At 34.9% G+C, this 22,734-nt stretch overlaps 1 protein-coding gene across 2 annotated transcripts in view; it reads right to left on the bottom strand.

Annotated features, from left to right (window-relative positions):
* The window catches only part of CNTN5 (contactin 5), a 1,331,129-nt gene that overhangs the window by 34,354 nt on the left and 1,274,041 nt on the right, over positions 1–22,734 (bottom strand). For both annotated transcript variants that reach the window (XM_025357811.1, XM_025357810.1), the window contains one exon: positions 17,014–17,123. In XM_025357811.1, coding sequence (XP_025213596.1) covers positions 17,014–17,123 — 110 coding nt within the window. The remainder of the gene's footprint in view (positions 1–17,013; positions 17,124–22,734) is intronic.

Here is a 22,734-nt window from a genome sequence, read left to right as displayed (position 1 = left end):
ATGAGTTTAAGGATTATTTGAATGGTGAGACATTCATTTCTAGACTTTATCTCCCAGACCAGTAGTCTATGCTGTGCAGGGAGATGCCAGATTATTGGTTTTTGGTATAAGCATCTACTCATATTTTCAAACAACCTAAAGAAATCTACCCAGGTTTGGGCTGAAAACCAGAGCTTCATATGTATGAGTGCAGTTGCTTTGCTGAAGAACAGATAAAGGGTTAGAGGCTATTTCATTGCTTGCTTGAACCTGGAAAATGGGATTTTGAGGCTGGGTCACTGCACAAAGATGAAAGGAAAGAAAAACCTAGAAACACTCTGATGACTTTGTTTTATACCACTCACTGTGATTGTAGTGAGGATTGTCTTTTCTGATGGTTTCATGGGTACTTTACGGGGGAATTAAGGAAAGTTGGTTTTATATGCTTTCAATCAATTTGCTATCATTCCTAACACAAAAGTGGCAAATAATTTAAATCGAGGATGAGAGGACAGATATTTCACTGATAGCATATTTTCACTACTAATTCCTTACCTTCAGATATATTTTGGAATATTATGACCTTTTTCCTAATGGTGGTTAAATCGCCTTTTACATTCCTCCTTTCTTATACAACATCAAAGATCAGACATGTCCTTCTACTAAGAGTTTCAAAATCGTATATGTAGGGAGCACATTTTCCATGAAAGATGCATTTGTTTTGATTGGCACAGTCCCTGCTTGCATCAATTTAGTTCGTCTCCAGTTTCCCAATCTCTTGAATTTAGTACTCGGTATAGTTATTACATTGGCTATTCATAATCAATACTTTGAGACATGCTGGCAGTCAGTATTATTAAATTGCATGCATATGAGTTACTTTGTGCCCAGAGGTAATTTTACCATAAAGGATGCAATTTAATGAATTACATAAAATAAATAAATGATGCTTAGTTAAACTTTTGAATATTTATGAGGCAGTTCAACAGTGATTAGATGATATGAGGTGAGAAAGTTTAAAATGCAGAAGAAACATAATAATGGATATCACTTACTGAATAAATTTGTATTTATTTTTCCTAGAAGCTGTCATTGCTGCATAAAGAAAATATACTGAAGAAGATTAGTTATAAATATAATTAAATATTTTCCTAACACATGTAGTTCAGTGTATGTCTTTTTAAAATATTAGTTGCCTTCTTCACATTCTTTATTCAAACATTTTGAAAGAGAGCATATTGAACAGAAAAAATTCTAAGAGCATTTAATTACAACTGATGTACCTGAATGTATTTTGTGAGATGACTTGTAAACTGAGATAAGAAATTTTATTTGAGGAACGCAAGTCCTTTTGATTATTATAGCCAGAGAAACATTAAAATGAGACTGCAACCATGCCCCACTTCCCCTTTAAGCTATGTATTCATTTTGAAACTGCTTTCTATTGCCACAGGTAGCTACTAATTAACTAACAAGGCCAGATCAGACACTATAACCCTATAGCTTCACAATGTATAGCCATTCACTAATCAATGCTGTTTCTGTAAATGAATGAGAATTCCTGAGAGAGGACTGTGTATCAGCCCACCCCCTTCCCACTCTTGCCCTTTTTTTTGCCTTTAAAAATCTACTTGTTACTGCTACTAATCAGAGTGTATATTCAGGGCAACTTGAATCTATGCTCCTGGGTTGCAATCCTCAAACTTGACCCAAGTAAACACTTTATCTATATTCATTTTCCTGAGCTTTTTCCTTTAAGGTTGATATATTACAATCTTGTTTCATATATCTTAATTTAATGAAAGAACAAAAGTTTTGATCTGAAATACTTTCAGGTAGAAGAATATTAATCTTTAAAAATTACTAACTAGTTAATCATATTATATGACATGGTCTGTATGAGATGCTGGGAAGAGAGAATTTTAGAGATGTATAGCCTTAATAGATATACTGGAAAAAAAAATAAAAGCCAAAAGTCAGTGGTATATCCATCTAACATGTTCAAAATAGAGCAATAAATTTTAAACCTAAATAAAAATAAAGTAGAAAGAAGGATATAAAAATGACAGGAAGAACAAAAATAATTGGAAAAAGAAACATTAAGAAAATGAATAAAGACAAAGTTAATGGTTTGAAAAGATCACATATTTTGTAAACCTCTTCTAATCAAGAGAGATCAAAGGAGGAGGGAGAGATGGGGAGGAGGACATACAAACTGCTGATAAAAAGAAAATATCCCACAGATCTTAGAAATATTAAGAAAATGATGGAAATGTGGATGAGTAAAATGATTATACAAACTCTGACCCAAATGAGAATTTTAAAATCATGGCAAGCATCCAAAAGCAGACAGAAGCTAGAGGAGTGTTTACTCTTGAAAATCTGAAACTGCAAAAATAAGAATTGTGAGTTTGTGGCTTATTTTGTTTGTGGGTGTTCTTCAATCCCTCTGGCAATGGTGGCAAAAGATCGCAGCTTTATCAGTTGGAGTAGCAAAGGAAGTTTATCAGAAAGAGCAGTTGAAAATATAAAATAGAAATTCAGGAAGTGAGAGAACTCCAGGAAGGATAGGAGCCACAATCTGAGTATAAAGCCTGTTAAATCCTTGGCTGAATGATAAACTATGCTTGCTCAGAGATAAACATTGGAGAACCTAGTAAGTAATGTAGGCAGAGACCAAGAGAAACATTGAGGACAGAGTTATATTAGGTGTGTTTTTTTAGTTCGTAGCTTTTTACACTGAGTACATTTTCTAACCTGCATGTTCTCAGGAAGCAGAGAGGTGACAATTTTTTAAAAAGCATATACTTTAGAGATTTTTAATATGTTTTGTGAAACAGTATAATGGCTGACAGTTGCTTCAAAATAATATAGGAGATTGACTGGCATTACACACAAAACAGATTATTCATTCATTCGTAATAGATGAAGGTAAATGTTAAGTTTGTAGAAATTCACTATACTCTTCTGTATATTACATTTCAGATATTTAAAAAAAATTTCATAACACAAAGTTAAAGAAATCTAAATTAAATATAGGATAAGTTAAAATGGCACCAAACAGTAAAATAGAGAAAATCTAAGAAAAGACTTTCAAGACCTATATATTGACAAAGCTCAAAGAAGGCTTAAAAAAGTGGAATGTACCATGATTATGAATTAGGGAACTCAATATTGTAAAATAGATAATTCTCCTGAAATTACTTTGTATAGTGTTATTCATAACAGACCCAACTGGAAACAACCTTAATGTACGTCAATGGTAGAATGATAAATTACTTGGGGGGGTTACTCACACGAAGACAGCATTACCTACACTCACATGTTACAATATGGGTAACTCTTACCAACATAGTGTTGAGTGAAAAATACAAGACATAAAAAGCTCCAGATGATTTCAAAGACTGGTAAAAACCAGCTAGTGTTGTTAGAAGTCAGGATAGTGAAAGAGGAGGGAATACTGTCGGACTCATTTTACAAGCACAGCATCACCCTGATACCGAAGCCAGGCAAGGACACTAAAAAAAATAAATAAATAAAAAAAACAACTATATGCCAATATCCCTGATTAATATGCATGCAAAAACCCTCAACAAAATACTAGCAAGGCAAATTCAACAGCACATTTAAATAATCATTCATTATTATCAAGTGTGGGGATGTAAGGATGGTTTAATATTTGCAAATCAATAAATGTAATACATCATGAAAGACAAAAACCATATGATCATTTCAATAAATGCAAAAAAGCATTTGACAAATTCAACATTTTTTCATGGTAAAAATTCTCAACAAATTAGGTATAGAAGAAATGTACCTCAACACAATAAAGGCCGTAAATAACAAACACACAACTAACATCATTCTAAACAGGGAAAGGCCGAAAGCTTTTCCTTTAAGGTCTTGAAAAAGACAAGGATGCCTACTCTTGCCACTTCTCCTCAACATAGTACTGTAGGTCCTAGCCAGAGCAAATACACAAGAGAAAGAAAGAAAAAAGCTTTAGAATCGAAAAGGAAGAAGTCAGTTGTCCCTGTTTGCAGGCAACAATCTAATATATAGAAAACACTAATGACTTTGCCAAAAAACTCTTAGGAATGATAAGCAAATTCATGAAAATTACAAGATTAAAAAAATACAAAATTTAGTAGTGTTTTTATATATCAATAATGAACTACCTGAAAAAGAAATCAGGAAAACAATACTATTTAAAATAGCTACAAAAAAATAAAATACTTAGGAATAAATTAAGCAAGAAGATGAAGGATTTCTAAATTAAAAACTATAAAACATCGATTAAAAAATCAAAGAAGACATAAATAAATGGAAAAAAATCCCATGTTCATGGATTGGAAAAATTAATGTTAAAATGTCCATAGTATCTAAATGGATCTATAGATTCATTGTACTCTCTATCAAAATTCTAATGGCATTTTTTTTTACAGAAATAGAAAACACAATCATAAAATTCATAGAGAACTACAAAAGACCCCAAATAACCAACGCAATCTTAAGCAAAAATAATAAAAGTGGAGGTATCAAACTACCGGACTTCAAAATTTACTGCAAAGCTATACTAACCAAAACAGCATGCTATTGGTATAAAAACAGATACATAGATCAGTGAAACAGAATAAAGTGCCAGGAAATAAATCCACATAGTTGTGTTCAATTGGTTTTTGACAAAGGTGCCAAGAACACACAATGGGGAAAGGATAGTCTCCTTAAGAAATGGTTCTGCAAAAACTGGATATCCACATGCAGAAGACTGAAATTAGACCTTCAGCTTCCACCATATAAAAAAATCAATGCAAACTGTATGAAAGACGTAAACATAAGATATAAAACTGTAAAACTGCTAGAAGAAAATGTAGAGAAAAATTCTATGACTTTGGTCTGGGCAATGAGTTTTTGGATATGACTCCAAAAAACACAGGCAACAAAAGCACACACAAACAAACCAAAACCAACCAAACAAAAAAAAAAACCCAAAAAACATGGGATTATATCAAACTAAAAAGTTTTTGCACAGCAAAAGCCACAATCAACAGAGTGAAAAGACATCCTACAGAATGGGTGAAAATATCTGCAAACTCTACATTTGATAAGGGATTAACATTCAAAATATATATGCAGCTCAACTCAATAGCAAGAAAACAAATTACCCGGTTAAAAAATGGGCAAAGGACTTGAATGGACATTTCTCAAAAGTAGAGATACAAATGGCCAACAGGTATATGGAAAAATGCTCAATCTCACTAATCATCAGGGAAATGAAAAGAAAAACCACAATGAGATTTGTATTTTCTTCTCTGCAGTCAGAGAAGAACCTGCAGTCAGAAGTGGGAAGGGAAAGCCTAATAGCAACTTGCAGGAGGGAGATCAGGTAAGGCTATGAGAGGTTTAAGGACTTTATTGCCCTTAATGATGCCATCTTCTCTCCAAATGACTCTTGCTCAAGTGTAGCTTCCCTCAATTAGTAGAGAAGGAAATACAAAGATTTATATTAGGAAAAATGCTCAATCTCACTAATCATCAGGGAAATGAAAAGAAAAACCACAATGAGATGTCACCGCATACACATTAGAATAACTTTTATCAAAAAGTCAAAAGAAAACAAATAGAGAAAAGAGGATTGATACATTCCTATCAATCCTCCATTGATAGGAATGTAAATTGGTGCGACCATTATTGAAAACAGTGTGGAGGCTCCCCCCACAATTAAAAATGGAACTACTATATAATCTGGCAATCTCACTACTTGGCATATATTCAAATAAAATGAAATCAGTATGTCAAAAAGACATCTGCATTCTCATGTTTATTGCAACACTATTCACAATAGCCAACACACAGAATCATATCTTGTCCATCAACAGATGAACAGATAAAGAAAATGTGTTATATAGACACAGAGAAATTATATTCACCATTCAACTATTAAAAAGAAAGAAATCCTGCCATTTGCAACAACATGAATGAATCTGACGACCATTATGTTAAGTGAAATAAGCCAGGCACAGAAAGACGAATATCACATGGTCTTACCCATATATGGACTCTAAGAAAGTTGATCTCATAAAAGTGGAGAGCAAAATGGTGTTTATCAGGGGTTAGTATGATTGGGAGGGCTGGGACTGGGGAGTGGTTAAAGAATACAAAATTTCAGATAAGATCAATAAGTTCAACATTGTGACTATAATTAATAATATATTGCATTCTCTAAAAATGCTGAGAGTGGATTTTCTCACCTAAAAATGATAACTATCTGCATATGTTAATTAGCTAGATTTAGTCATTGTATGACATATTTATATACTTCAAAGCATGTACATGATAAATCCATTTAATTTTATCTTTAAGAAAAAAGGGAAGTCAGCTTGGCGCAGTAGCTCATGTCTGTAATCCCAACACTTTAAGAGGCTGAGGCGGGTGGATCACCTGAAGTCAGGAGTTCAAGACCAGCCTGGGCAACATGGTGAAACCCCATCCCTACTAAACATACAAAAATTACCTGGGCACTGTGGCATGTGCCTGTAATCCCAGCTACTCGGTAGGCTGAGGCAGGAGAATCACTTGAGCCTAGGAGGTGGAGGTTGCAGTGAGCCGAGATTGCATCACTGCACTCCAGCCTGGGCAATAGAGTGAGACCCCATCTCAAAAAAAAAAAAAAAAGTCAGGATAGTGTTGTTTTGGGATAAGAATTAGGAGAGTGACTGTAGGAGACCTGAATTGGATCTCTGGGGCTTAGTAATGTTCTGCTTCATGGACTGGATTATGGTTAGACAAGTGTATTTACTTCGTAGTAATTCATTCAGCTATCACTATACGTTTATGATTTGTGTACTTGTCTGTATGCAGATGTAAAGAAAAAAGCCTTGCTCTTTGGAAAATAAAGTCTCAGCTATTTAGTAATTGGCATTTACTCAATTAGCAATTAGAATGCTTATAATGCTAAGTATATATTTTGTAAACCTTTTAATTTTGGGTTCACCTTATACAATTTCTTCATTTCCTAGTTTATTAAGCAAGCCCATGTCTGTATCTGTGCAACACTCATAGATTTAGCACTCCTCTCTCACAGGTACATTGTCAGGTGCTTAAGGTATAAACCCAGCTTTCAAAGGGAGAAGATTTTTTCACAATTTAGAAATTTTTATATGGGCTGTTCTCAGAAAATTTCAACAAAAATGTGCAAGTATTTGTAAAATAAAATCATTTGTGCACTTTTCTGTGTGTAGATTTGTTTAAAAGCTCTGCCCTTTGGAAAATAAAGTCTCAACTCTTTAGTAATTGGCAGTTAGTCCATTAGTAATTGACATTCTTAGAATGTCAATTATAAATAAATGGCTATCTACATTTCTTATTCCATTTTTTTTTTTTTTTTGCATGGATGCTCTGCTTCTACAAATGTGCATTACATAATAGAGTGAAACTGAGGATGGACATTTGATGAACTCATGGATGGCTGGGTTTAGGGATTAGAAATCCGTGTTTAGAGGTGGTGCAGTAAATTCACATTCATGTTGAAGAGTGAAAAAAATGAGAAATACTTCTGAATATCATAAAACATATCATCAATACTTTTTTGGTTCCATTTGTGTTACTACAATATGTTCAGGAAAATATCCTAATAGTCTTGAAAATAAAATAGTTTATGTCAAAATTTCATAGAAAAAAATTTTTAAGTTGTTTGGGTTAGAGAACTTCAACCACGAAGCCACGCATCTAGAATCAAATGAAACAAAAACACAGTAAAGTGAGTAACTATTTTTGATAAAAATTATAGAGTTGTGTTTCAATAGGACAAGAAAAGAACAAGTTAAACAATGGAAACATTACTTCAATTTGCTTTTGATTTGATGATTTTCAGAAAACATAATTTTTAGTTAGCCTCACAGTCTATGAAAATAAGCCAAGAAAGAAATCTAATGATAGTGACATAAAAGCTATTTGATTTAAATGAGTCCTCAGAATTTCAGAAAAGAAAGGATAAAATTGGCATTTTATTTTTTCTTATTGTTTAGTTTTTTGTATTCTTACTTTTATGTAGTATTAATAAAAAGCCAGAGAGGCTCTGTAAAATGGCTGCTACCCACATAGCATATGGAAAATAAAACAATCATTGTTAGCTTTCTGGTGACTGGCTTCATTTCAGCTTCTTTCTCCCCTTTAACTTGTATCTGAAAGTCCATCTTCACACAAATACATTTCCTCCCCCCACTATACAAATTAAATACAATCTGTCTAGCACGAGTTATTGTCAGAGAATGAGGAGGCTCATTTGTTTTGTCTCCTACTCTAATGATTACAGTCAGATCATAAAATAAAGAATAACAACAACCTTGTCCCTTCTGCCCTGAAGAAATCCCCACCACGACTTCTTTTATAGAGCAAAACACAATTGGTGTCTTTTCAGTGCAATCAATAAGTGGAAATGGCTTTAGTGACATGTCTAAAATGAACTTCTGAGTTGCATATCCTCTGGAAGGTTTAAAATGAACACGTGAACCTTGTACATAGCCCAAGCAAAGAAGTTGCTAGAGGTGCCTTTTAGTGAGTATTGTAAAATGGGACAAGTTGTTTTGTCTTTATTTTTTTCTTAATAATCACTAAAATGTTCAGAATTGAAACCAGGACACTGTGCACTTAAACTCATGCTGCAAAATACATTGTTGCTTATTGTTAAAATGAGTCCAGCTATTAAAAAGATAAAAATACAGTTAATAATTATCTTAAAAGAAGGGATGAATGAATACAAGCACCATAAACTTGGCAATCATGGAAAACTTTGTTCCACAGGCAGAATATGAAATATAATATAAGTATTTTAAAAATTATGTCTACTGAAAAAAGTTTCATTTCCATTTTATTCAGTTAATATAACTTTTATTCATTGACTTATTTGGAAAATTAAGGACAATTTCAGGACAGAAGCATGTTCTCATTAAAACAGAGAAACTTACACCCATATAGGGCATTGGCACAAATTTATTCACACAGTTCGTTCAGAGGATCAGGATCCTAAGGAATCCTGGGATAATTATAGACACAAGAATTATATTGTTCCAATGTATTTCTTTTTTGTTTACTTTAACTTCCCATAAACCTCCCTCAATATTAGACTGTGAGCTTTTTGAGGGTAAGGACTAGATCTTATTTATATGTACATTCTCAGTGCCCAGAATAGTGCCTGATACTGAATAAATGCTTGATGAGTGAAGGAGTGAAAAAAAATGAATCATCCAACATTCCATTATCACAATTTACTTTGTCTGTTTTGCTGATCTGGGAAAATCACAGAAATGATTATGAAATTTGGCCTTATCCTTTACTCTTCCTTCTTGCCAGAGTGGCATCTGCTCTGAATTTGTATGCGCATAAAAATCCTTTTATGTTCTGAAAAGCTTGAGGGACTCTGCTCTAGGATTCAGAGTTTACCATTCACAGGACACTTAATGCTGGTGGGTTCATAAATTCAAAACTGAACCTAATAATTTACTTGTATGGGCTAGTGACAGAGATGGCAATCCAGATGGGACAGTCATGGTTATTCATAAATCAAAGTTGTTCAATAAATACAGCCCACTTTCAATTTTCAATCATGCTGCATATCATAAGCTAGACATTTCACATCTCTCAGTGTCAGTGCTTTCTACATTTAGTCCCTGCTGCCATAAAATTTCAAGCTAATTCCATGCAGGTAACCAAAATTTACAAATGGGTGGTTCTAAGCAGATGTTGACAAAATTTCTCAAATATTTGAAACATACAAATAGATGGATTAATGTCTACATTTGGAATTTCATATTTTTTTTCTTATTTCTTCAGATGGTCTTTTTTGTGAGGTAGTGCCATCCTTTCAGGAGGCAGCTGGTTGAAAGGAAGAGACACCATTTTTCTTTGTACAGTGGGGTTCTCATGTAGCCTAATTGTGACCTTTTAAGATGTCCACAGATGGATCCACTCAGAAACAGAAAGGGATAAAATTGCTAAATTGTCCTCAAGCCCCTTACCATTGATCACTTTGTCTGGGCTGTTATCATTCTGACCTTGTCTTTTTGCAAAACTATTCTTACCATCTTAATTGCTATGAACATTCTATTAGATAAAGCAGTTCATCAATTTAATAACAAAAATCAATCACTATTTGATTTGAATTGTTTCATGTACTTGAAAGTGTTGGGTTAGTTAAAAATGAAAATAAGTTTAAGTCAAAATGCTCGATTTATTATTTCTTAAACCAATTAAGCTGTAACGGAAGCTTCCTTGTGAAAGGCCAAAATGCCAAGTGTAAGTAGATGATTGACAAATGCTACCAGGGGAAGCCTCTGACTGAGATCCTTACTGATGTTCTGCAGAAATGCATCAGGGAAAAGATGATCAAAACCAAGTCATCAGCAAAAGGAGCTACCAGAGGTTAGGATCAAGACCCTAGTTTAGGATTGAAGCAAAATACAAAAACTCGAGAAAATAGAAAAAGTCTCCCTTGCTAGACTGCAAACTTCATAAGGTCAGGAACTCAGTTTTATTGATTGTTTCAGCCTGAATACTCCATCAAAACATAGCAGGTACTTAATGAATACTAGTTAAATAAATAAATGAATAAATAATTAACGAGATTCAAATGAAACATAAAGTCAGGTCAGGGAAATGTGAGATGGCATTTGACTGCCAACTTAGGGTCAGAATCAGAGTCAGGCTGCAACCAAATCAGAAGAAACTGCAGTCAGAAGTGGGAAGGGAAAGCCTAATAGCAACTTGCAGGAGGGAGATCAGGTAAGGCTATGAGAGATTTAAGGACTTTATTGCCTTTAATGATGCCATCTTCTCTCCAAATGATTCTTGCTCAAGTGTAGTTTCCCTCAATTAGTAGAGAAGAAAATACAAAGATTTCAGAGACAAGTGAATTACAAATAGGTTCTGGTTTGATTATTTATTAAGGAAAATGCATTGAGGTGTTACTAGTTAATACCACACTATATATTCCAGGGATACAGTCATCAGTTTCAAAGTGGAACATGGGTATGGACTTGACAGAAAACATATTCTAGAAGGAAATAAATCTGTGTACATGACTTCAGAAATGATATCTTGTTTCTTATTTACCTTCTCTATAATGCCTGGTACATCAAGGCAAACACTATGTTAAAGTCTCAACTTGACTTCTTCTCACTCTGTTTGTTTGAGGCTAAAAGAGTTTTCTGCAGTGGCTACTTATGCTCACATTATAATATGCGGTGCAAAAATATATTCAGAGGTTGAATTTTACTCTTAACCATTTCTGATACCAACACTGGAGAGCTGTGATTCTCAACACAAGAATGAATACCAAAACCCCTTGGTGTCCTGACAAGATACAGGAAACTCCACATCAAGTAAGGTGCTGATGGGCTGAGAGCTCTGAAATGACGTTCCTTTGCCCTCAAACTATTTCCACCAACCATTCTTTGGAAGCAGTGGCATTATTAAGGTTACTAAATGTCTATAACTTGAAGTTACTAATTGACAACATAAGGGATATTGATTATTTATTTGATTGTGGAAGTTGTCACCAATAACCTGTAAACCAAACAGGCACTGTTCCATCGTTATCTCACTTGATCTCTTGGCAGCATTAAGCATAGTTAGCCAGTTCCCTCTTTTTGGTCAACTCCTTTAGCTTTTTTGATGTATACGTGGTATTCCTGCTACCAAACTGATTTATTCTCTTCGCCAGTCTCCTTGCTGATTCCTCCTCTTCAGCTCAACTTCTAAATGCTGAGTGTTCCAGGACATAGCATAGCCCCCCTCATTCCCCTCCTCTCTACTTCTCTCCTCTCCTCTTGAAATTTTGTCCTCTGATGCTTTCCTATGGCAACATGGCTTTAAATATCACTTCTGTAATGGCCACCTCTATGTTTTCAGCCCTGTTCTCTCAATTGGACTCCAAACTGGCATGTTCTACTGCCTATCTCACTTACCCTCTTAGATTTCCAATAGGCATCAAAAATTCAATGTGATTAAATAGAACTCTTGATTTCCTAGCTTCAAATCTGTTCTTTGTTCAGCTTCCTTCATTTTTTTTGGTAAATGTCACAATTTACCTATGTGACCAAGCCAGAGATGGAGGAATCATCATTTCTCTTTCCTCCACATCAGATCAGTCAGCAAATCTTGCCAGTCCTGCCTCTAAAATACACCTGCTTCTCTCCCACTCCACTGCTATGGCTGAAGTCTAGACCACAATCATTTCTTGCTTGGATTATTGTGATAACTCTTAACTGCAATTCTCTGACCTTTCTTTCCTCTCCCTTTCATTCTTCACATAAGAGCAGACAGAGTGATAAAAAAAAAAAAAAAAAAAACAACCCTAAATTGGACATTGTGACTTCCCTCCTTAAATTGTCTCAATGGCTTTCTACTGCACTTCAAATGCAATACAGACTTTTTTTTCATAATCCATATATCTATACATATCTTGTCTCTACCTAATCCTCCAACTATTTTAATTTTCCAGTGCTTCACTTTCTTTCTGTTCTCACAGGAACCAGGTTTGTTATACTTTTGACCCTCCATGTGTATTGTTATCAGAGTTTATCTCGTTACTTATTTGTTTGATTTTTTAAAAAATTGTCTTCCCCCATTAGGATGTAACATTCATAAGAGCAGAAGCTTATCTATCTTATTTATGTTCTGATTCCGGAAAAATAAGAGGGGCAGCTGAAAACACTGTCTTCTCTATTTTCAAAATGGTTCATAGTTAATGCTTTTGTAGTAGCTTGCTGTTTTAGACTTTGCAGGGAAAGTTAGAATTATGGCTAGAAAAGTGACTCATAGGACTGTATTATAAGTACATAAAATGTGAAACCGATAATTTTAGCTTTGGTGACACATGCCCTTGTTTCAATATTTGTTTCATTGTCACCATGCTCTGAATTTGACCATTAGTAAATATAGGTAGGATGGTGGTAGGGATAGAGTGAAAAAGAGGGATAAAAGTAAGCAAAATTGTTAAGCTTTATGGGTTCATTATATTTTAGTAATAATTAGGGAGATCTTTTACTCAGTGACATTTTTGATAGAGAAAAATAAGTGGGGAGAAGATGAGAGCAGTAAATTCCAGATGTGTTCGGTGAAGGACAGAGGCAGAGCTCTCTTTCAAGGGAAAAAGTACAGAAAAGAGAGAGTAAGAGAGATTCTGAAAGTTTCACCTACATCATATTTAGTGTTAAATATACATGCAGCTATTCAGTTATGAAACAGTGTAAATCAAAAACAGTCTTTGCAGAATATACTTAAAATAACAGTTAATGTCATATTTAGCCAAAGTTTTAATTATGTTCTATTTATAAAAAGCAAAGAATTTCCAAATTAATGAGATATTGATTTTTATTTTCTGGTAACAACATGCCATATTTTGAAACTACAATTTATAATGCACTATGAAATGGAATAGTTACTATGCCCATGAATTCTGTCCCCATTTTTTGTATAAAGTCATTGTCAGAATTTTTGTTGATTTATTTTAATTCAGAAATGTGGTCATTGTGATGATTGCTCCAGAATTTGATTCATTCTTATTAACGTTCTGTTTTTAAATATATTCCATTTTTGCTTGCAATAAGTTATTTTGAATGAAGCCAATCTAGTGAAAACATTGTGCTCTGATGGTCTTGAGTGTCACTCTTGAGTAATCTTGATCTTAACCTCCAGCCAAGCCTTCATTATCAGCATTCCATAAAATCTCTCTCATCAAAGTTACTTACAGTCTCTACATTGCTGTATCCATCTGGCAATCTCAGGTCTCATCTTTCTGAATTTCCCAGCAGCATTTGACACTATGGAACATTCTCTCCATTTTGAAATTCTTCTCTTGGCTTCTGCATTTCTTCAGTGTCTCCTTCTCAGTTTCTTCAGCCAGACCCTCTCCTCTCCTTTGCTGAGTTCCAAGTTATGGGTTACCCCAGAGCTCAATTCTCAGGCACCTTCTTTATCAACTATTCAGTGATCTTAGCCGGTATATGCGTAAAAACTATTTATATTCTGATGATTTCCCATAGTTATAGCTCCATCCCCAATCTTCCTCTTAACTCAAGATCCGAAACAGAATCCTTGATTTTCACTCTAAAACCCACTCTTCTTTGTGAGTTCCTCATCTCTGTGAATGACAATGTCATTTACCTATTTTCTTGGTAAATATCTCTGCAATTATCTTTGTCTCATCTTTTTCATAGCCTACATGTAGTTTGTGGTCAAATTCTGTCTCACTTCAATTCAAAATATATTTTAAAATGCCCACTTCTTATCAACTCCACTGCTACCACTCTAGTAGAAAGCAGCCTCATTGTCACTGAGGATGGAACAGCTGCCCCTCTGCTCTTCTCTCTGAGGTCCTCCCCAGGGTCTATTCTCTACCTTCTAGATTGAGAGAGGCTTTACATATGTCAGATCTTGACTTGTCCCTCCCAGTTAGAAATACTTTATGACTTCTTACACTTTGGATGAAATCTGACCTTCTCTGATTCCTAAGACCCCAGAAACCTGTTCCTTGTCCTGACAATCTCTTCATCATCATCCTGCTACCACTCTCCTTGTGCTCCCTACTCTCACCAAAATTACTGACTTCCTGTTCTTTGAAGAAGTCCAGCGTGCTAGTACTTCAGAGCTCTTGAGCTTGCTGTTCTCTCTGCTGTCTCTCATTACATCATGTCTCTACCCACACGTCACAACCACAGAAAGGTTGATTTCTCAAACCTCTGTAAAATATCAGACTCTCTCACTCTTTACCTTCTTGCCCTAGTTTTCTACATAGCCTGTATCATCAACTGAAAGTATATCACATATTTAAAAAAAACCAAACGTACGATTATTTCTTAGTTTGTTGATTGTGTGCCTTCCCTACTACAATATAAGCTTTATAAGAACAGGGACTTTGTTTTGCTCATTGTTTTGTTCCTGGCATTTAGCTCAATGTCTGGTACTTAATAGGTCTACATAAATATTTATTGAATTAAAGAATGAATGATTTATATTTAGGAAGGGAAGAATTGTGCACATGTGATCTCTGCAGGACCTCACAGAGAGATGTCAACATGGTGAATAATGATGGTTATCTGAAGGTCATGCTAATAGGGCAGGTAAAAAAAAAAAAAAAAAAAAAAGCTTGAGGGTGACTGGCTATATAAAAGGAACATCCCTCTGAGATATAGGAGCCTGGATTGTCACTCTTCCATGCACCAGAATATACTTTGTGGCTTTCTGAAAGTACACACCCCAGACGTCTGCCCCAGATGTTCCGATTCAGAGGTTTACAGTGAATTCACACTAATGTAGTTCTTTTTGGTTGAAGCCCCCAAAAGCAGAACTTGAGATAGGGATTTTGGTGCATATTATTTACTATGAGGATGCTTACAGGTAAAACCTGTTAAAAAGGGAGGAACTCAGAATAGGGAGCTAGAGGGAGCTGAGCAAGAATGTGGTTCCAGGAAATCTGGCTTTGGCCTGATGCATACAGCAAGGCTGTGTATCATAAACTACATCATAAAGTTGTTTCCTCCCTGAGGTAAGAGACCAGTATCAGTCAGTCATTGATCTTAGGCTGACTAAGTGTGATGAGGTCACTTTCCAAGTAATGTAGCTCTCCTCCGTGGAGGGCAATTCTCTAGAGTGGGAGCTGAGAACCATTAGCAGTCAACACTCACAGCAGCTGGAGGAGGCACACTGTCCCTCCTCCATAGAGAAGGGAAACTGGAAAAACCACCACAATGTTTTCTGCAGTTGGATAGAAAGGGGCTAATTGTTCTGCACAAATATTCATTCATTCATTCAACATATATTTATTGTGGTCAGTTATGGGCCAAATATATATGCTATCATTTGCTGAGATTTAATGATAAACAAACATGGTTCCTGAAGGATAGGGAGAAACAGAAATATTCATCACATAAACATGCAGTCATAATGGGATACTTACTAAATTATTGCAAATAATTAATTGAAGCAAGATTGTAGAAATAAGTCCATGATATTGTATAAGTAGGTAATGGTTTCCCATAAATTGTTTTTGCTGTAACTCTTAGAAAGATGGTATAAATTCTTTATCATAGAAATCATTATCTAATACCACCTGTATGTTAATCAAATAATTATCAGGCATTATTTGAAAACTCAAATAGAATTAAAAATATGTTTCAGCCTGGAAACCATGTTAGTGTACAAGTCCTATACTTGATCATTGTTCAAAACACAAGATGATTTTCTCTTAATGGGAACTGAAGCAGAGAAAAAGTAAGAATAAATTTTTTTTTTAAATGCAACTAAAGTCTTGGGTCAGATGCTAATTCTTTTTGTCTTTTAGACATTATCCCCCTTATTCCTCTCCATGATTGGCCAAGCAAGGCAAGAACAAGAACAAGAGCTGTGTGAGAAGCAGAATCTTTTTATCATAGAATATTCATGTTCACAGACTACTCACAATCTGCTGGTCTCTGTGGAGGCTAAAATTTCATTGGTGTTATTCATTTGATATGAAATATTCACCACTATAAGACTGGAATAACTATGTTTAAAAATAGCAACATTTAAGGGACAAAAAGAAACTATCTGAATACATAGATACAATACAGATCATTAAATTCCAAGCAAAATTTGATAATTCAGCACTGGGGGTAAGAGATACCAAGAAAGTACAAAAGGAAAACTTGTATTTATACGTTAAATTATTAGAAATAAAGACACAAAAACTTTTAAAATGACCAATAAATTGGATACCATTAAATATCTACCTATAGCTCCTGCTTTTGTCTACAACTCTATTTTCATCTTTTAAAAACATCTTTGCATAGTCCTATGGAAGCTATTGTCCTGAAAAATAAACCAGTTAATGAGCAACATAACAGATGTCAGTAAAATAGTATTTCTTAGTTTCTTTAACATAGAACAAAATTTCAAAGAAATTCTGTTGAAATTCTGAAGTGTCACCGAGATCTCTCTTTAGGAGAATGTGATGCCAGAAGAAATAATAAGGCTTATTTTCAATCATTCTGTTCATACCTCAAATCCCTGTGGTCTTCCTAGACTCTCCTTAATGTGTTTCCATGCAACAAGAATCTCTGACACAGACACACTTGTTGCCTTGACATCTGTGGGAGCAGCACTGGGTTCTGTATGAAGGAAAACAAAACAGAGTTATAAAAAGTTTATGTCCATCAAAGCATTGCACGTGAGTCTGTCAGGTGTTAACTTCCTCTTACCTTATTTTTGAAATGAAGGGCTGTGGTAGTTATAAAAAACACAACAAAATACAAAGGTGATTCTTTTGGATTTCTGTACTTGGGTCAAGTCTCATCAATACCTTACCAATGACAAATGACAAATCTAGCAAGACAAGCAAAGACATTCATCCTTGGATCAGCTAAGACATTTCCGGGGAACTTAAATTTTCTGCCAATCTAGCATAATGCCTGTAAAAATGGACTGTGGCGTCAAGGTTTACTTTTTTTGTTGTTGCTGCTGCTGTTGCTTTTTGCCTTAAAACATTTTTTTTTAGCTATTTATTTACCTTTGGGTAAGTTGTTTTATCTCTTTCTAAGCCCTAGTTCCCTCATCTATAACATGACTATAATGAGAGTATTTATCTCATAGATTTAAAGGTTGGTTTTAATTAGAATAGTGCATATAAAATATTTAGTACTGTGCTTGGCGTTGAATATGTTCATTCACAAAATACCATATTATTTTACTTTTTTATTCTGTGTAGGCATAAATAGTATCTAAATTTCATTAGACACTTTTTGTTGTTCCACCAGAAAACTACATTTTTATGATTATATAAGGAATATGCTATGAATCATGATATTTAAATGGCATGCATTGACTTTTAAGACAGGTGCAGGTGGAAAAGAAAGTCCCTGAAGGGCTCAGTGCTGTGGCTCAAAACCACCTTTCCATTTGTTTCTACATTCAGTGACCTTTCACACTAACTTTTTTGAAACACACAACGTCTGACTGGCATCCATCAAAAGGTGCACTTTATTCGAGCCTGCACTTGATGTGAGGAACAAAATATTTCTAGTGTTGACACGGTTGAATCATAAATACTGTGTCACAAACACACGTTAAATGAAATGGCAGAATAAAGGCCATACATTAGTTCAAACAGTTCTGTAAAAAGTCTATTAAAAAATTCTACTCCATAAAAATTGTAGAGATTTTGGTACTAACCCCTTATCACTGATTAGAGCTCAGCTTCATCTATGAAATTCTTGTTTTGTTTTGTTTTCTTCAATTTAGGGAACCATATAGCAAAGATTGAGTTCTAAATAAAAATGTTAAAAGGCAACATTGAAGCTATAATCATTTTCTGAGGTGTTTCCTTTTCTAAAAGAAGCTAGTCATACATGTGTCTGGAATGCTTTTATATATTATTAATTGAAATATATCAGTCAAAAATATCTAGCCTGTTATTGCAAAAGGAGCCTGCAAAAACTTTGTTGGTCCAAGCAATTATTTTCTTTTGGCCAAACCTTTATTAAAAACACATGCTATAATTGTGTCATCTCAAAGTGCTTTGGTGAATTCACATTAATTTTTACACAGAAGCTGACATTAATTACTGCCATGGTATAAATTATAATTGCTCATTCTGTCACCTTTTGAATTTTTTAAATTATTTTCCTTTGCTCAGTGGTTTCCCTCATCTCACTTTCCAACTCCCTATTATTTGTGCATCTATCCAATTTAAAACATGCATTCTGGAAAAATCTTCTATCTTATTCTAGAATTCTGATTACCAGACTTGCAACAGACATTTTTTCCCCATTGCTATTTAGTAGGAGTTAAAATTCTTGATTTTGCAAGTAAATGAAAGAATGTTGATGTTTTTGAGGTGTGTACAACTTGATCTCTGGGATTTAGGATACAGTTTATTTGAAAGGAAACCACACTTTGAATATCATTTTCTATTCAGTAGCAGTTTTACTTCTCTTCAGAATAAATGCATTGCAGAGATTTGTGTGCCAAATGCTTTCTTTCAACTTTTATATTGCTGAAGCAATTACATCTTTGTCAAAGAAGATTGCAGGGGGATAAATAACTTCAGAAGCCCAAAACATGTGGTGGGGTAGCAACCTTTCCCTATCTCTTTATCTCCAAAGAAAGGAATTATTTCTCTATCAAATTTCAGTACTACTGTACAAGTTTAAGTAGTTCTCACACAGAAAGTTTAAAAAATATTAAAGTAAAAGTAAATAAAAATGTTCAGAAACCTGCTTCTCAAACAAGCATCTTAATTTTTATTTAAAAGCTCTAAGGATTTTAAATTGGGGTCATATCACACCTACATTTCACAGTTGCATTTTGGGGAGCTGCATGTTATAATTTCATATAATTGAATGACAGTGAATCAATCAACAAGAACTGAAGAGTCATTTTAAATCGTTTTTCACCCTCTTAATCTAATCAAGCGTGTCCAGGCTTGGCCCAGAACAGCTTTGAATGTGGCCCCCCAAAAATCTGTGAACTTCTTAAAACATAAGATTTTTTTTGTAACTTTTTGTAACTTTTTTTTTCTTTTTTTTTTTTAGCTTATCATCTATCATCGTTAGTGTATTTTATGTGTGGTCCAAGACAATTCTTCTTCTTTCAATGTGGCCCAAGGAAGCCAAAAGATTGAACATCCCTGAGTGGTATCAGAAGTTGATCTATGTTGACCTGAATTAGGAATTTCAGTATGTAAAAAGAGTGACCTCAGTCAGATTTTCCCAGAAATTTTAGTATGTAATATGTATACCCAAGTGAACATTTTCAACTAGGTCAAAAATTGGTCTGCAGAGAGAAGTAACTAACTGGATCACAGAACATCTAGTTTGCATTGAAACTGGCCATTCGCTTTGAGCATCCCACTGTAACCGATTGATGGAAAGTTACAACTAGAAAGGACTCTAGAAGTCATTTGGCTCCAAAGTCACAAATGCAGGGGCAGTGGGTCTTTAGTCATGTTTTGTTTGTCTACATCATGTGTTAAATTAATTTAAGCCAACATGTGAAAATAAGAATTTTGTTGGTGGGACTGTAAACTAGTTCAACCATTGTGGAAGACAATGTGGCGATTCCTCAAAGATCTAGAACTAGAAATACCATTTGATCCAGCCATCCCATTACTGGGTATATACCCAAAGGATTATAAATCACGCTGCTATAAAGACACATGCACACGTATGTTTATTGCAGCACTGTTCACAATAGCAAAGACTTGGAACCAACCCAAATGTCCATGAATGACAGACTGGATTAAGAAAATGTGGCACATATATACCATGGAACACTATGCAGCCATAAAAAAGGATGAGTTAATGTCCTTTGTAGGGACATTGATGCAGCTGGAAACCATCATTCTCAGTAAACTATCGCAAGAACAGGAAACCAAACACCACATGTTCTCACTCATAGGTGGGAACTGAACAATGAGATCACTTGGACACAGGAAGGGGAACATCACACACTGGGACCTATTGTGGAGAGGGGGAAGGGGGGAGGGATAGCATCAGGAGATATACCTAATGTAAATGACGAGTTAATGGGTGCAGCACACCAACATGGCACATGGATACATATGTAACAAACCTGCACGTTGTACACATGTACCCTAGAAATTAAAGTGTAATTAAAAAAAAAAAAAGAAAAGATGAATTTCTGGCTTCTCCTGCAGGGGGTGGGGGAAAGAAGACAGTATGAAGCCTAAATTCTTGAGTGTTGGCCGATGAGGTTTAGTGGTGGACTCCCTCAGTCTGGGCGTGTGCTTCTACATATGCCAGAGTTCCTACTACTCCCTATTATCTCACACAAGGAGTACTTTATTATTTTTATTTCTTACCTCATTCCTATGTGCTTTGGGGTAATGGACCTGTTTTAAATCCATGCTGTCATTTTGCAGATTAGAAAAGTAAAACGTACAGAGGTTGATTTATCCATACTCTGCTTTTAGCTGTGAAAAAGCTCCAACTAGAACTTGGGACTCAAATGCTCTTTCCTCTGTTTTTAAATTGGCATAAAGAAAGAGGCTGGCTCATTCTTCACCTCCTAGAGTCCATTCTGAGTCACAGAATAAGTTTTACAGAAAACACAGATAGTTCCTTCTTTTGTTGCCCAATTGCCTCCAAATAACTGACAGAGGAATGGATAGAATAAGATTAGAAGTAAACAAAAAGACAAAAGAGAAGAAGAGATCACTCAAAATACTAATAATTGCTATTTATTGAGGTTCTGCTGTGTTTCAAACCCTGTTATTAATTCTTTACATGTCTTAATTAATCTTCCCAACAACCATGTTACTACTACTAGCATTTTTTCAGATGAAGAAATCAAGGGGCAGAGAGGTTAGGCTACTTACTCAAGATCCCACAGCTGCTTAAATGTGGAGGGAGGATTTGAACACAGGCAGTCAGGCTCTGAGCACCACACTGTTCTGCTTCTGTGCCTATGTCTCTGTTATACTCACCTGAAGCTTTTTCCTTTTCTATTTCTCTCTTTCCCTTTTTGCCCCTCCACATCTGACTTCTCTCAAGAATGTTTGTGTTGGGCTCCCTACTTGGGCTCTCTATTTCTAGGTCTTGTGAGAAACCATCTATATCCCCATTATCACCTGCTTAATCCTGCCACAGGCTCACTATCAACTCCTTTGGTTCCTGTTTCACAGACTCCCTGGTAATTTTGAACCTCAGCTGCACAGCTCCTCCTCAGTCATGTCATATTCAGGCATCTCTGAAACTCTCCTGATCTCTAAATCACAGGATGTATTCTGCCACTCTCACTCCTATCTCTTACACTGGGGTAATTTAATAAAAGTTCAGAAACTTATTTCTGAGACTGTACTAGCATTCTATCCAGTGGAATCAAAGACTTAGAAGTAAACCTCTTTCTTTTTTCTTTTTTTTTTTTTTCCTGTTACTTGTGATGATATTAATTAGGCCATGGCTAACTCCTTCACTGTAATCTTGGGATATGTAGTGGACAGGCTGATTGATAGGTTTGTTTCTGTTAGATTAAAAATGTTGAACAATATTACCATGTTCATGAATTTAGATGATACATTTGTGTGAAGTGACCTAGCAGCTGGAGTTCTTCATGTCATATTGGGGTATGTGCTTGTAATATTGACTATACACCTGACTTCCCAAGAGATCCCTTCCCAAGAGACCCCTAGAGCAACAGCATTAATCAAAAGAGAGTTTAATAAACTCCTGGAGAGAAAAGGTATGGTTTCATTATTTAAAAATTCAGTGAAGACAACTGCAGTGGAACTTTTATAGGCACTAACCCAAATAGATCATCTGGAAAAGACAGGAAATTATTTCTTGTATTTTACAACTAATATGTCAATTGATTAATTTTCAAGTTCACATAAATCCCACTGAACTCAGTTTCAGCTAAGGATGGATCTGGAGAATAACACCTTAGGAATGTTAGGCTTTAATTTGGGCTGTGGTAGCTCCACTTGCAATGAGATAATTGTATATCATTTTCTGCAAATGAGGACAGGCTTTTTAGGTTTAATAAATATATGAGCAGGACATTTTTTACAGATAAGGCAAAAGCCAAGAAAATTAGAAAGGAAAAAGGATCGAGCACATCACAAGTAAATAAATCTTTCAACCTATAATTAACTATATCAAATTTTCTTCTGTTTTTCCATTAGGTTTAATTGAATGCTCCAGTTCTTTTCATTTCTGAAGTTACGGTGAGAAGAACTAAGTGGAAAATAGGTATGTTTGAGTA

This window comes from Theropithecus gelada, chromosome 14 (assembly GCF_003255815.1).
Source record: "Theropithecus gelada isolate Dixy chromosome 14, Tgel_1.0, whole genome shotgun sequence".
In the NCBI taxonomy this organism is placed as follows: Eukaryota; Metazoa; Chordata; class Mammalia; order Primates; family Cercopithecidae; genus Theropithecus; species Theropithecus gelada.
The sequence above is the reverse complement of the archived record's forward strand: the minus strand, read 5'-3'. Positions and strand labels throughout refer to the sequence as shown.